Source organism: Camelus dromedarius, chromosome 18 (assembly GCF_036321535.1).
Source record: "Camelus dromedarius isolate mCamDro1 chromosome 18, mCamDro1.pat, whole genome shotgun sequence".
Classification (NCBI taxonomy): Eukaryota; Metazoa; Chordata; class Mammalia; order Artiodactyla; family Camelidae; genus Camelus; species Camelus dromedarius.
This window is the reverse complement of record NC_087453.1, coordinates 1,304,095-1,319,422: the sequence shown is the minus strand read 5'-3', so window position 1 is coordinate 1,319,422 and position 15,328 is coordinate 1,304,095. Positions and strand designations below refer to the sequence as shown.

The window sequence follows — 15,328 nt, the reverse complement described above, 5'->3', positions numbered from 1 at the left end:
GTGCCTGTGTGGGGACACGCCTGTGGGCTCTGGAGGGGCCGGCATTTTGTTGTTAATGGTTCACCAGGGCTGATCAGCTGAAGGCCTAGGAAGCATGTTGCAAAACCAAATTTTACTTAAAGGACAAATACATCACTGTTTGCAAACTTCCGTGACACACAATTTGACATTGAGGTCCAACAGCCTGCTTAGAACATTTAAATCCACAGTGCCTGCTGGGGGCTGAGGGGGTGGCACCAGGCCCTTGGACATAGGAACAGCTGGGCTGGCTCTAGAGGGAGAGGATTTAGGCTGAAGTTTGCCTTAAATACTGGCTTTGCTCGAGTACCACACGGTGGCAGCTCTTGCATTGTTAAAAATAACACACTAAGGGGAAGGTTACAGGAGGATTTGGTAAACGATTAAATCTGACTACATAATCATTCAAACTTAAATTACTGTATCAGCCATTCCGTTTGTATAGAAATTCCCAAGGTGTGTCCCTCAAGGGTAAGTGTAAACCAGGACATATGTTTTGGAAGTCAGTCCCTTGCAGTGCTTGTAACAGCAGTGTCACTAAGACTTGAGACGCTGTGGTGGCAGGACAGGTCACTTTCCAGAAGAGTTGCCTGGGGCATAGCAGCTTCATCCTCCAGGCCCCCCTTGGTGCACATCGGGGTTTGGGGGGCCATCTTAGGGAGGCAGGGAAGAGGCACTCCTCAATAAGGGTGGGATACAGATTTGGGCTTCAAGCGCCACCCTACAGTCTCCCAGGAAGTGAGCGACTGAGGAAGGAGGAGCAGCAGCCAACAGGGTGGGAGCGGGTCTGCAGGTGGCTCCCTGCACCTCTGCTGCGGTCTAGGCCAAGTTGCTGGTGGTTGAGTGCAGTGACGAGGGCTGGCATCTCCCTGCTGCAAAAGCACCAGTCTGCACAGATGGCATGTAGGGTGGGCTGTCCTGGGCCCCTCCAGTGACAGGTTGATAGGACAGCAATGGGGAAGCAGCTTAATGGCCCAGCCAGCATGGTCCTTTCTTAGAGCAGCTGACCCATGAAGGGAGAAACTCCAGTCCTCGGACTTCGGTATTTCTGGTGGGGCCATGAGCGGAGATGGCGCGGAGGAGCTGACGTGGGCACAGACCTGCCCTTGGGATCTGCTTGGGGCGGGCTGCACTGGCCAAGGTGCTTCTTCTTCCTGCCCTGGGGGAAGGCACAGGCACCAACCCGTTGGAGAGGCAGGGCTGTGAGGTTAGTCTCCCTGCTCGAGGGTCAAGTGTGGTTCAAGTCACAGCTTCGGCAGACTGCATTTAACCAGTTTTTGTTGCCTTAAAAAAACCCCACATCCTAAGTGACAATAAATAAACTTTCCTCCATAATATTGCTTAGGAAGATCAAGAGCCGGCAGTCCCATCGTCCTGAGGGTTCCCAGTGTCACGGGCAAGAGGGCTTTTCCTGGTGAGAGGCGAAGGGTGGACCCCCGCCCGGGGTGGGCGAGGATGTTGAGGGGTGTGACACAGGATTTCACAGTGACACGATCCTCAGAACAGGTCCGAGAGTAGGAGACGAGATCAAGCAAACCAGAGCCTGCTCTCGTGGCTGAGGCTGATGCCCGAGCTCTGCCTGTGGGCTGCGGGGAGGTGAGTGGACAAGCCCCAGGGGCTGGGCTGGGAGGCAGACAGGCCGATGGGGCGGGGCTGGGGTGGCCATGTTCCACAGTGCAATTTCCACACCGACCGGAACTAGCCAAGACTGATGCTTCAACAGGTGAACTCAGCACTTCAGTGTGTTGAGGGAGATCTGGAAACCCAGGTCGCTACTGAGGTGCTTGTGCTGTGGCCATGGCAGCCTGCAGAAGGCCGGGGCACGCCCAGCAGGAAGGAGACGCTGCGAAGTCAGGATTCGCTGCCACACGTCACCAACCAAAGCCCTGGTGCCAGACGGTCTCGGGCACAGGGAGAAAAGACACAGCGACAGCCCCACGTTCCGCCCCTGGGAGATCACAGGAAGGTGCCTGAGAGTGCGCGGCGGCGCATGTGCGCTGGGATGAGAGCGGAGTCCCCAGGAAGCAAGGCTGGGAAGGAGGAGCAGCACCAGCCAGGGAGGCTGGGCGCCCGCACCGCAGGGCCCGGAGCCACCCCGGGCCCATGCGCGTGCTGCGGCGCCGGGGCGCCGGGCCAGGCTAGAACTGCTGCGTGAGGCGTCGGTAATGAGGCAACACCTGGCTCTCGGGAAGGTACAGAGCGAGTTCCAAGGCCACGAGCACGGTGAACTCAAACCCGATGAGGTCCCGTCTGTTGAATCGAAACCTCTCTTCCAACTTCTGTGTTGAAGAAGAGCAGGGCGAGGCGGAGTGAGCGGCGGGTCCCGCCGGGCCGGGCTGGGCGAGGGCGGGCAGGGGCAGGTGGGGCAGGGCGGGGTGGGGACAGGGTTGGGGTGGGGGGGAGACGGCCACTCACGTCGATGAGCTGCTTCACGTCGTTCCTGCGCAGGTCGCTGCTGATCTTGGCGGCCAGCAGCACGCAGGCGCCCGCGCACAGCTTGCGGGTCTGCTTGTTGAGCTTGCCCTGCAGGACCAGCTTCTCGAAGTACACGTAGGCCATGGACACCGTCACGGGCTCCAAGCCACACTCCTCAGACAGGTTCCGCATTTCTCGTTTTAAACTGTGGGTTCACACAGAGCCAAGGCTGTGGGGCCAGGAGTGGCTACACCCTCCTGAGGGATGTGCCTTCCAGCACCCTTCCCCGGAGGGCAAGGCCCAGCCCCAGGGCTGGCTGTGCGGGCAGCAGGCCAGTCCTGGCCTCCACTTGCCCCTCGCTGGGGCTTGTGGCACCCAACTGTCCTCAAGGGGGCCTCACAGAGGACAGAGCAGGGCATGGGCCAGTGTGGGGTGCAACTGGCAATGCAAAGGCCCTGAGGCATGGGTGTGCTGCAGTGGAGTCTGGACCAGGTGCTGTGGGGCCTTGGTTTCCTCCCCTGGGAGGGGGGACGGTCACAGCGGGGATGGTGCAGTGGGTGCCAGCCAGGAGGGCGCCGTGGGAGTAGGTGTGACATGCACTGGGGGCCTGCCTGGGGGAGGCCGCAAGGGGGCTGCTGCTGCTGGCTTGGCCGGAAGGCATGCGGGTGGGCTTGGGAGGGGTGCCTCTGGGTTTGTCCAGCTCAGGAATCTACCCAAAATGGGAGGTGAGGCCCATGTGCTGCTGCGGTGGGCCCGGGGACGCCCGCCTCGACCCTCCTCACCTCCTGATTTTGCTCAGCGTCAGCTTGATGTGTGGGAACTTCTCCCGGAAGGTCTCGTTCATATCCTTCTTGAGGTCGGAGGGTTTCACGTACTCTATCACCGTGGTCTGCAACAGAGAGGGGCCAGGCCCACGCAGCCGGGCGCCCGGTTGAGGCCTGAGTGACTCAGGGCGAGGGCTGACCCAGGTGTGTGCCAGCACCGCTTCCCGACGCATGCGCCCCTCGGCGCAGCCCAGCCCCGGCGGCGGCCCCGTACCATGTAGGACGCGAAGATGAGGACACGCTTGTGCTTGCCGCAGGGCCACTGAGGATCATCCAGGAGGTCGGGGTTGTACTCTAGGGTATCCCCTGCGTCAGTCCCTGCAAGCAGAGGGCAGCCCTGACCCACCATGAGCCCTGCGCCCTGGTCAACAGCTTGTGCCAACCCGAGCCTCAGTCAGAAGCTGTCTGGAGCCAGGGAGCAGCTGGGGCTGAGGGCGTCACTGTGGACCAAGGGAGTGACACTCTGGGGTCCAGGGGCTCCCCCTCCCCTAGGGCTGAGTGGGAGGATGGACGTCCTGACAAGGAAGGACCCCCAGAGCCATCAGTGGACCCCACTCCCCAAGCCTGGACTGAGCACTGTGGACTCCAGTGTGACTCACTGGTCTGCCTGCCACGTGGCGCCCCTGGTCCAGCGCCTGTGGCTGCTCACCCTGCATGGTCAGGGCTCTCAGGCTACCTAGTTCCGGGCCGGCTGGTGTTGCCAGGGCAGGGGCTGGTTTACATCTTGACCCCGGCAGAGTGCGGGGGACGCTGGGCCGGGGTGGAGGCGGCGGGCCATGGCTGTCCGGCTTGAGTGTCACCAGGGCATTGGTGGGGTACAGGAACTTGGCGTAAGACACAACCTGGAAAGGCAGTGGGTTGGGCTCAGCCCCATGACCCCATCCAAGACCAGAGGTCAAGCCAGCTCCCCTCTGCTCCTTCCTGCGGCAGGAAGGCCCCACACAAACGCTCCCACATGCAGACCAGGAAGGGACCCTGGCGGCTCATGCCGCCAGGACCGCCGCTGCTCGCTCCGCGAGCCCCCCATCCCTCACCTGGGGTCTGCAGCCGGGAGCTTCGTCCTGCCTCCGAGCCCCGACCTCCCACACCCTCACCGCCCAGCTGCCAGAGGCGGCAGGCTCGCCCCACAGGCTGCATGGCTCCCTCCCACGGATACCTTGCATTTTAGAAGCTTGAACTGCAACGACCTTGAGCCCACCTCCTGGATACACTAAGTCTCCCCGCCGCTGAGTGCAGCGCCAACTCTTACCTTTCCGTCCGCTCCCAGCTCGACACCTTCCAACTGAAACACCATCTCTGAAGACACGGAAATGCCGCCGGACGGATGCCTCTGCTTCTGGCTGTCCCCCCGCAGGTCACTGCAACGCACAGAACGGGGTGAGCTGCTGGGCCCCCCACCTCCCCACACAGGCTCTCCCTCTGCCACGCCCTCCGTGCCTGCCCAGGTGCTACTGGTTTTCTCACTGAGGGAAGAGCAGCACTGGCCTCAGCGGGGACACAGGGAAGGACCCCTGTCGCAAGAACTGTCCGCAACCTGCTCCTTCCCGGGGCCCAGGCACTTCCTGTTCACACTCCCTGGAGGTGGGCCAACCTCCACTCCATCCAGCTCGCTCCCCAGGTGTGTGCCCTCCACCTGCAGCCATGCCCTCGGCCAGCTTGGCTCAGCCCACGGGGGTAGAGGGCTTCCTCCCAGCCTGTTCTCGTGCCAGGTCACGCTGTCCCCACCCCGACAGCCATATCCCTCTCCCCAGTTACGTGGGGACACAGCTGCCTGGGCTGGTCACAGGGATGTACGGCAGTGTCCTGTCTGGAGGGACGTCCCAGGCACCTGCATTCAGCAGCTCACACAAGATAACAAGTGCGGACACGCCCCTCCCAGAGAACCTGGACCCAGATGGCCTTCAGAACTCCCGAGAAGCTTCGGTGGAAGCTGGCCTGCTGGCCCCTGCGTGAGGCTGCCATGAGTGGGTGCAGCCAGACCAGGCCCCTGCCGGGTGGGGACCAGCCTCTCACCTGACCCGCAGGCCTTCTCCATACGGCAGAACTGAGAAGGCCGCACACAGGGACCTCTTGGCACAGATCAGCACGATCCTGAGGGGAGGATGGGGGTTAGAACAGGGCAGCAGGGGTTTCTAGGGGTCCTTCCTGCCTAGACTCAGGTGATGGGAACTGCCCCAGTGTCCAGGGGGCTCTCAGGTCAGGAGGCCCAGGGCTCGCGGTGAGTCCACCTGGCTGCTGGCTCTCCCTGGTTTCCTCCAGGCACTCAACAAGGGCATCATGTCTTTTCCAGTCAGTGAGCACGCAACCTCCACGTGATGCGCTACATGGAGGGTCATGCCTGGTCCCGTGCAGGTGGAGGCCAGGCTTTGGAGGACATGAGAGGCAGAGGTGCCCAGAGGATGTTCAGTTCAGGGAGTCTGTCCTCAGCATCCCGGAGGGACAGGACCCTAACAGGTCCAGAAAGTGCCCAGTTCTATGTCCTGAGCCAAACTGTCCTGAGGGGCCATTGCGTGAGGGACACAGCAGGAAGGATGGCCTTCCCTTCCCTCTGGGCATGGCTCTGCCTGGCCCAGCCTCAGTCTAGCAGGGAAGACAACAGTGGGAGACCCACTGCCCTTTTCTGGCTGTGACAACTGGGCACTGGGGCCCACTGAAGCCAGCTCAGTACTCAGGCCCAGGGCCTGCTCCTCATACCAGGCCACACCTGTCCTGCTGGGGACCATGCTGGGGCATCAGGGACCATCCAAGCTACGGCCACCGCTGGGAAGACACAGCACTCCCCGACCAGGGCTGCCTGCTGGAGGCCTGCGCACGGCCTCCAGCAGGAGAAGGGTCTGGGGACCCTCTGGGTCAGGAGAACGAGGATGATGCCTCAGGACCTGCAGGGTGGGGTGTGAAGGATGTGGGGTACGAGGGACATGGGGCGTGAAGGACAGGTGACAGGAGCGGCCCCCAAAGGCCCCTCACCCAGCACTCACAGACACAGGGCCTCCGAGGGCTGTGCTGGGCCCCAGCTGCACTCTGCACCCCAGTTCCAGGAGGACGGGTCCCCTCTGTGCTTCCCAAATAGAGCAAGGCCTTCTCTCCTGGATGCCCCTGCCCATCCCCACTATCTCCACTGTGCCTGCACCTCAGCACACCTGCTCAGTGGTGGTCCCTGCTGGGTGGCTCCTCACCCAGGACGCACCATGGGCCCTGGAGCTCAGTGAATGTGGGGAGTAGGGTAGGGAGGTGATGGGGAGGAGGGTCCACTTCTAAAAGAACATGGGGCGGGCTGTGGGGATGAGACTTGTGCACTGAAGGAAGAAAGGGCTGCTGACGAGGGCAGCCCGGGCCCACGAGGTTAGGGGGCATGGAGGGCAGCCCCGGCCTTGGCCGCCGGGCGGTACCTGCTGCTCTTGGTGTCGTACTGCCTCATGTTCTTGATGAAGTGAGTCTTCTTCAGGCCTTTGTGTCTCGGGGACCCAGATATGTGTTTTGTCCTGCAGGTGAAAAGCAGGTCACTCTTCCCCTCTGGGACTCTCTCTGGCCCTAGGTGAGTGGCAGGGGCACAGGTCTTGGGGTGGCCGGCAGCGGGGCTCCTTACCGCTGAACCGAGGCACATCCCACTGTGTCTTCCAGAAACTCGAGGGAGCAGCGCTGGGAGGTGATGCGCCTTCTGTGAAGAGGAAACCGCGGGGCCTTAGGATACACACCGGGGGCTGCCCTGCAGGCCCTGCTGCAGAACCAGGGCCACAGGCCCCACAGGGTGCCACCTGCTACTCAGGTACCAGGCTCCCCTCTGGGAAGGGAGGCCCCCCAGGCCACAGGGACAGAAGGCCATTGGGTCTGCGGAAAGGTGTGCGTGCTGGGCCACCCAAGGGCCAGAGTTTGCTAGAAGAATCTGAGGGGGACGCGGCACTGGAAGGGGTGGCCGGCTGTACCCTGGTCTGCCGGCCGCCTCTCGGAGTTCAGCCCACGGGTCCCAAGAGCCCTCTCAGGCCCAGGACTGGTGGGGCAGGCCACGCTGGCCCACAGCGGGCTGGAGGCAGGGAGAGACACTTCTGTAAGGTCTCTGCAGGTTTGAGGGCCCAGGTGGAAGCCCCGGGAAGGGGGTGTGGTGGGCTGGGTAAGGTCCACTGATAGCTCTGCAGGACTGGCCCTCAGGTGAGCACCTGTCCCGCCAACCCTCCTCTGCCCACCTGGGGATGCAGCGGCCAAGAAACCCGCCTGGAGCCATCGCCAGTGCTGACAGCCCTGCCTTGGCCCCACAAGGGCCCTGTGCACACCCCGCCCCTGTCCCCAGCACAGGACACCCAGGAGCACTTGGAGGCGACGCAGCCTGCCCACTGTCTGCCCTCCGCTCCCTGCACGCACCACAGCCCCCCACCAAGGGCCCCCAGAGCGCTGTTCCTTTGGTCTGGAATCTTCCTTCTCTAGCTCCTCCAGTGGCTATGTCCTCCCCGACTTTAGACTCAGCTCATATGTGGCCCTCACTCCCTCCAGGGCAGCTGCAGCCCTAGCACCATCGCTCTCCTGGGACCACTCGTGCCTGTCACCTGGCGGAAGACACCGGACACCGTGCTTGGCACTCTCCTGCCTCCATCCCCAACCGAGCATCAGAGGAGCCAATGGGTTTCCCATCGGCCAACAGCTCCTCCTCACCATGGTCTAGGCCCAGTGGCTGGGATTCTTCTTGGAGCAAAGCCCTGCCCAGTGACAGGGAGCAGAAAGCTTGTTAACTAGCACTTCCACCAGACCCGTGCTGAGGAGGCTCTGAGCATCTGGGCATGAGGCCCTGTGGGCTGGGGGCACGGCCTTAGCCACTCCTCAGGAGGGGACACATGTGGCCTCAGGTCAGGCCTGAGACTGAAGCCCAGAGACCCACAGATGTGCTGGGTGGCCAGGGAGGAGCGTGTCCCAGTACCCACAGGTGACTGAGGACTAGCTGCCCGATGACAGGGGCTCCTACCAGCCCTCTGAGGTGGGGAAGGTGCTAGGGTTGTCCCAGAGACAAACAGATGTTTGGTCTGGTTCAAAACCATTCTGGGTGGGGGCCTTACCAGGGCCTAACACGTGCTAGGGAGCTTGGGAGGGCAGCCTTCCACCCAGTGTTGGGCCCAGAAACCCAGAGCGGGCTGCACCCTCAGGTCAAGGCCACCACCGTGGTCTAGGCCAATGTGCACATTTCACCAGCAGGCACCGCTCAGGGAAAAGCCGTGAGGGTGGGCCCTGCTACCCTACTGCTCCAGGGTGGGAGGCTCCTGGAGCTCAGGGCCCGTGGCCTACGAGACACAGCAACACGGGTCCCGCACTCAGCACAGGCTGGGCAGGGGCCCAGGGCCTGGGTGTCAGAAGCAGCCACTTCAGTAATAGCATGAGCTCCATCTGGGCTCAGGGAGGTGGGGGGACAGCGAGGAGGACTCGTTGCCGAGGGCCCACCTTCCTCGCAGCATCTCAAGGACCCTCCTCCCAGCAGGACCCCTGGTTTACAGACAAGGCCTGGCATGGTCAGGCTACCTGCTGGGGTCCAGGCCACCATGAGCCAGTGTGTCTGCCAGGAGCTGGGGTGTCACGTGCTGGGGTGTGACAGCCGCCCCCTCATGCCACTGCTCAACTGCAGCTGGTGGCATGAGGGGCGCGGCACCTGCCCGAGGTCACACAGCCGGGCTGTCACCCTGATACAAGGTCCAGGCTCTAATGAAGCCTTTTAAGTGATAAGGCAACAGGAGCTTATCGAAAAGAAACTAGAACTGAGCACAGACCTAAACCTAGGCAAGCGCTGGCGCCCCACAGCGGCCCTGTCTCCAGAGAAGGGATGCTCATCCGCCCACCCCGCCGCCTGTGAGGGAGGAGGGCACCGGCCAGGCCAGAGGGAGGGCGCCTGGGGGAGACGGGGAAGTGCAGGAGGCCTCAGGTAAGGGCACCTGGGGCCCAGGCCCAGCCAGGACAGCAGGGAGGGAAGGAGGGCGGCGGGAGGCTGTGTCAGGCAGACACCCAGTGTCCCAAGAGGCCCGGGGCGGGGCCAGGTGAGGCAGGCCTGCCTGGAGAGAGCGCCCACCGGAGGAGGACGCGCGGGCCCTGGGCCCCGGCAGAGAAGCCGGCCTAGCAGGGGCGGGACCGCCCCTGGAAAGCGGCTGGGCTCAGCGGCCCCGCAGAGCGCAGAGCGGCCCGGCCTGGCTTCCCCTGCCTCATCTTCTCGGGTAATTTCCCGGCTGGCCTGTTGGCTCCCACACACCTGGGGCCTCGTCCGCAGGCTGCGGAGGCCCCTGGCACGCTCCCCCGCCCACCAGGCTGCTGCCCAGGGCCCGTCCGAGCTCTGCCGCCCAGCTCGCCCTGTTCATTCCAGTCACTGCAGCACAGATGTCTCTGGTCCCACCAAGCCCGAAGATCTGACCCCAGCTGGTTTTGTGGATCTGACTTTGAGGTGTTCCTCTATCTTTCCTTCCTTGTAAGTGTTTTACATATAAATTCAGTCCTCACGACCCACAGTTTCCAGGTGGCAAGACTGAGAGCTGGTGAGAGGCGGGGCTGCGATCTGTGCCCCAGCGGGCAGTCTGGGCACCGGCCCCCTTGGCGCAGCCTTGGCCCCTTGACCCTTCCCCCCCCCCGGGGGGGGTCCCTCCTGGCCCTGGCGGGTGAGCTGGGATCAAGGCTGCTCCTACACCGTTTTCTCTGGGCCCCTTTTCTGAGCTCAGCCTGTGTTGCCGGTGATGCTATGACAGACCAGGCCAGCCAAGAGAGGGGCCCCTGCTTTCACCCCCGGCCCACCTCCCACTCCACAGGACCCAGGGTGTGAGGGAAGAGGACACCCTGCAGGCCGCTGGCCGGCACGGGAGGCCCAGGTTTGCAGACCCCCTGCTTCTCCCCAAGCCTGCCCACTGCTCTCACTCACTCTCAGAAGTGCCCCTTTACAATCAGGGACCCACACTCCCTTCCCCCTGAGACGTGCTCACAGAAAGAGAAACTGCTACTTTTTAGACACTGTTTCGAGCATCTGATAAAGTTCCTTCTCTTTGTAACTGAAAACCCCCAGGCAAGCAGAGAAGGGCTCCTGTCTCGTCTGAAGACCACCCAGTCCCAGCCAGGGGCCCAGCGAAAGGGCTGCTGGAAGTGGGATCAGACTGTCTGAGCTCCAATGGCCGCCGCTGCCAGGAGCGTGTGGGCAGTGTCTCGTCCAGCTGCCCCCCCCCCCGGCCTGAGCAGGGGGCCTGGCACATCGCAGGCCCTTGTGCCTACCTGCTGAATATGTGGGTGGTCCTAGGTACCTCGTCCCACCAAGTCCCTGCCAGGCAAAATGAAACCCCCAAATTCCAGCGGTCCTGGGGCTGGTCTCAGCAAGGCCTCTGGTTCCCCTCCAGCCTCCAAAATCAATGACAGGAACAAACTGCCAGATGCTACACTGAAATTGCTTTAACTTGGACCACAAGGTGGCTGCTGACCAAGACAGCAACTAAGAGCCCAGGCCCTTTCTCAGAGCCATCCCTGTGCGGGCCCTCCGGGACGGCGAGGGTCTCTGCTCCCAGCTGAGCCGGCAGCATCCTGGCCTTGCCTCCCGCCTTGCTAGTGCCGGGGATGCTAGTGAGGGCTGGTGTCCTGTGTCCCCCAAAATACACGTTCAAGTCTCAACCCCTCTTGACTGTGACTATGACCACATTTGGAAATAGGATCTTTATAGGTGTAATCAGGTTAAGATGAGGTCGTTAGGGTGGCCCTGACCCAGTGACTGAGGTCCTCATGAGGAGAGGGAAACACCAGGTGAAGACAGAGACTCAGAAGAAGCTGTGTGAAGATGGAGGCAAAGACTGGAGCGTCGCAGCCACAAGCCCAGGACACCCGCACCAGGTCGGGGAGGCAGGGAGGATGCCCTCCAGAGCCCTCACAGGGGCCCAGCCCCGCCCCACCCTGACCGCAGGCCCATGGCCTCTAAGACTGTGCGAGGAAACCTGCTGCTGTTTTAAGCTGCCAAGTGTATGATGCTTTAGTCACGGCAGCCCCGGGCTCCCACAGAGAGGAGAGGGCGCTGATGTGACGGCGGAGGAGGTGCAGGGGCCTGGCAGGGGCAGAGAGAGCACCTGAAGGCCTGTTTCCGACCCAGCCGAGGAAGCCCGGAAACCTGGTGTGCTCCTGAGTGTTAAGGGCCCACCGCGTTGAAATGAGAAGAAACGCTGGGTTAGAAGTTCTGGGGAGGAAAACACGGATTCTGATGATCTGCTCACTGGCATAGTGGAAAAAGCCACACCAGACTGTGCCCTGGGTGTGAAACATGAATTCCCCACCACGGACCAAGCCATGAGTGCTCCCTGGGCAACGTGGATGTAACTAGCGTCTCCGGTGACCTGGCCCCGCCACTGCCACCCTTGAGGAGCCGTTGCCATTCACCCGACCTCACAACAGCCCCTCCAGGAGGTAGTGCTTAACGTAAACCCATTTCACACAGAAGCAAACTGAGGCTCAGAGGAGCCATGCTACCTGCTCAAAGTGGAGCTGGAATTCCAACCCAGTCTGTTCCTAGAACCTGTATCAAACCGCCGCACTCGCGACACAGGCCTTGGAAAGAGAACCTTAGAGAATTCTCTCCGTTCCCCGAAACAACTGACCTTCCAAGTCCACAGCCTGCAGCTAGCAGCCCCCTTTGCGAGACCAGCCACCCTCCTGCACTCAGCAGTGACTGCCTGTGGCCCCCTCCAGGCCTGGGGAGCACAGACACGGACAGCCCCACCCTGGGAGCCCACAGTCTGTCAGGGGAGGGGCAGTGACGCTCAGACACAAGGGCTGGGCCCTGCGCTCGGCTGCAGAGCCCGAGGGGCGTATTCTGCATGGGCAGGTGTCGCCCTGAAGAGGGGAGAGATACCTGAACAGGATTTGAAGGCCAAGTGGGAGGGAGGGGCAGGAGAGGGCTCACTGTACAGGTGGGGCCAGGCGAGCTGGAGGGAGATGGGGACCAGGGAGGGCACAGTGGGAATGCTGGAGGGCACCCAACTCACACCACATCCCAGCTGGTCCCCATGTCCTCCAGGGCGCTGGACCTGCGCATTCTCCAGAAACAGCGTGAGCACCCTTGCCAGGCCAGGCTCCTGGTTCCCGCTTCATCGCAGCATCCACCCTCTTGGAAGCCCTTCCACTAGAACGGCTCCGTGGGGCTGGATGCTGGCCTGTCTGGTTCACAGGACCTGGCCCACAACGGGGGCACCTACAGTGTTTGCTGAACAGTCTGTCCAGTACCACACACAGGACCCAGGACTGGGACAGGAGGACAAAGCTGCACAGCGTGGGCTGGCTGCAGGTCCTTGCACGGCAGGCCCGGCCCTGGAGGGGCACCGAGTGGCTGGAACAAGACCTGGCATGATGAGGGGACCATCCTCTGGCTGACAGCTGCCAGGAGATATGACTATTTTGTGGGATGGTCTGCCAGCCAAGAACAGGCTGGCCTTGGGGCTCCGTTTTTAAAGTGGTCTAATTTCCATCAAGAAAATAGTCTTCTTGATACCAGCCCTGTCAGATAAGCAGTTCCGTCTCCCCGGGGACAAGGGAAGGGTGGTGCCTGGCTGCCACATTTGGGGCAAGCTGATCTCTCTGTCCCAACAGGCCCCCAACCCTCCCTGGAGCCTTGGCCAGGCCTGGGGACAGGGTCAGGCCATGCATCCTCGCGGCCTGTGCAGGAGGCAGCTGCTTTTCTTATTCCACCCACGAAGCGTGACAGCGGCCTCAGGGCCATTCAGAAGAACTCTGAATGTAAAGTCAAGGAGTCCGGCCAGAAGCACTATATTCGGGACTCAACCCTCCCAACCAGAAGTCCCTTAGAAGACCCATCACTTTGACCCTCCTGAGGGCCAGGGGTGTGAGGCAACTGCAGCCAGTGCAGCTGGGATGACCTCCAGGTAAGGAGAGCCACCTCTGGACACCAGGGAACTGTGGTGGCTTCGAGGTGTCAACCACCCCGGGGGGCACCAAGCCGCAAGACTCTGCACTCAGCCCCTCCCCGCACACTGCCAGGGCCTGTCCCAGAGCAAGCATGTCCAGAAGCTGTGTCCCCAGACAGTGGCCCTTGAGAAGGGACTTTGGCGAGCAGCCAGTCCTGGTCCCAGACCCAGGAACCACGTCACTCCTCAAGGTGAAGGTAGGGGAGCAGTGCTCAAGGGTACTGGAAACTGGAGCTTTGCAAGTGGCTGTGAAAGGGTCTCTGGGCGAAGAATGTGAGGTGTCCAGCAGCTGCACTCACCCTTGGCAGGGGGCACAGACAAGAGGGGCAGAACTCGGGGAAGGGGTGTCACTCTAAGATGGGCTGAGGGGTTCTCAGAAATGCAAGCAGGGCAGGGGCAGTAACTGCAACCTGGGATGTGACAGGCCCAGGAACCTGAGCTCGAGGGGACAGTGAGGGCAGGGACTGGCGGTGGGGGCTCCAATGACCAGCGGCTGTGGCATGGAGGGCTGGGAGGTCTGGCCGGCTGCAGGAGACTCTGAGGCTAGACGTCACAACGCAGGGAAGCTCCCTGGGCCACATGGAGCGGGTCACCCAGTTCAGAGAAGCAGGGGATCGTGTGGGGATGTTTGTGAGTCCCTGTGTCCATGGGACTCATCAGAGTGGTTGGGGAGGGGGTGTGTCCAGAGCTGACAGGGCTCTGTGTCTGGGGGCTGATAAGAGCTGAGGGAACCCTGACCCATGTTCAGGGGCTGACAAGATTAAGAGAACCCTGACCCTATATTCAGGGGTGGCAGAATTAAGGGGACCGTGACCCTTAACTCTGGGGACTAACACGGCCCAAATGAAACCTTCACATCCATGTTCAGGAGTGGTGACAGAGCCCCTGATGACCCTTGGCTCTGACATCTCAGGCTGATGGGGCCCGGGCAAGACTCCCTTCCAGGGCTGGCAAGGCCCAGGATGCCCCAACCCTCTGTCCCTTGTTGACAGGGCCAGAACACCCCAACTGTGAGTCTGGGGCTCACCTACTGATCTCCAAGTTCTATGCCGACAGGCCACCTAACCCTGTGTCAAGGGCTCATCCGGATCCCCTAGAGGTCACCTGAGCCCGCCCCCACCCCCTGCTGTGCTGGTGGCCCCCAGGTCACCCCCACCCTGTGCTCTAGGCTGTCAGGCCCCAGGGCCACCCTGCCCAAGCTGGGCCCCAGGTGATTCCACCAGGTGACCCCAACCCCTGCGCTGACCCAGCCCCCGGCCCACCCGCCCGCAGGTGACCCTGACGGCACTCACCTCTGGCGCTGCCCGTCCAGGCCCAGGCCCAGGCCCAGGCCCAGGCCCAGGCCAACGGGGGCGGGCGCGGGGCTGAGCAGGCCCTGGGGCGCCGAGGCCCTGCTCGCGGGACCCGGCAAGGGCAGGCCGGAGGGCGGCGCGGGCGGCGGCGGAGGCGGCGGCGGCGGCGGCGCGGGCGGCTCGCGGGCCTCGGCCGGCGGCGGGGGCGGGGGCGGGGGCTTCTCGCTGCCCGGGCCCAGGCTCGGGGGCCGCCCGTCCAGGGAGATGTTGTTGAGGAAAAAGAGCGCGGCCTGGCGGCGCCGAGAGTCCCCGCGCCTCCGCGGCGCCTGCGGCGGGGCCCTGGCGGCGGGGCCGGGGCCGGGCCCGGCGGCCGGCGCGGCCCTTGCAGGGCCGGAGGACGGGCCCGGGGACCCACCCGCCGCGGCCGCGGCCATCCTCCGACTGAGCCCGCCGGCCGCCCGCAGCCGCCGCCACCGCCCGCGCACGCGCCGGCGCCCTCCACCCATTGGCCGGGGCGCGCTCGCATGCAAATAAGCCGCCGCCGCGCCCGCCCATTGGCCAGTGAGGCGCCCTGGGCGAGGAGCCCTGGGCGGTCCGCCCGGTTCGGAGGCAGCTCTCCTGGGTCCTAGAGGCGGTTATGACGCGGCTCTGGGGACCCGGGAACCGCGCGTCTGCCAGCCGGGCTGCCCCGCGGGGCCTGGCTCGCGGCAGAGCGGCGGCGGCGGCACCGCGAGTTCGAGTCCCTTCCTCGGAAGCCGCGGCCCGGGGGCGCAAGTGCCTTGTTCCACTATCTGGGCTGCGGCGTTCGTGGCCAGCCGCCTTTGAGCCTCGTTTTCAGGCTCCAGCTCACTTCCTCTATGCGGGTGTGTGTCTTTGC

General features: G+C 63.1%; 1 protein-coding gene across 2 annotated transcripts; it reads right to left on the bottom strand.

Annotated features, from left to right (window-relative positions):
* Positions 1-93: 93 nt before the first annotated feature.
* CABLES2 (Cdk5 and Abl enzyme substrate 2) lies at positions 94-14,885 on the bottom strand. Of its 2 annotated transcripts, XM_031434425.2 has the most exons (10): positions 14,452-14,885; positions 6,844-6,915; positions 6,647-6,739; positions 5,271-5,348; positions 4,507-4,615; positions 3,934-4,099; positions 3,472-3,575; positions 3,216-3,322; positions 2,434-2,638; positions 94-2,297 (listed from the first exon to the last, which is right to left on the bottom strand). In XM_031434425.2, exons 1-10 carry the CDS (start codon positions 14,883-14,885, stop codon positions 2,157-2,159), a joined length of 1,509 nt encoding a protein of 502 aa, XP_031290285.2. In that variant the 3' UTR covers positions 94-2,156. The 2 variants fall into 2 exon arrangements, with proteins under 2 accessions (XP_031290285.2, XP_064352999.1); XM_064496929.1 differs by lacking the exon at positions 14,452-14,885 and having other exon boundaries at positions 3,907-4,099; positions 6,844-6,914.
* Positions 14,886-15,328: the final 443 nt, after the last annotated feature.

Bases quoted from the DNA above. Each gene is read 5' to 3' on its own strand.
- CABLES2 (XM_031434425.2), bottom strand. From the start codon at position 14,885: ATGGCCGCGGCCGCGGCGGGTGGGTCCCCGGGCCCGTCCTCCGGCCCT. The intron at 2,639-3,215 runs GTGAGGAGGGTC...GTGAACCCACAG, and splicing joins ACGCTGAGCAAAATCAGGAG to TTTAAAACGAGAAATGCGGA. The intron at 2,298-2,433 runs GTGAGTGGCCGT...TCTTCAACACAG, and splicing joins ACGTGAAGCAGCTCATCGAC to AAGTTGGAAGAGAGGTTTCG.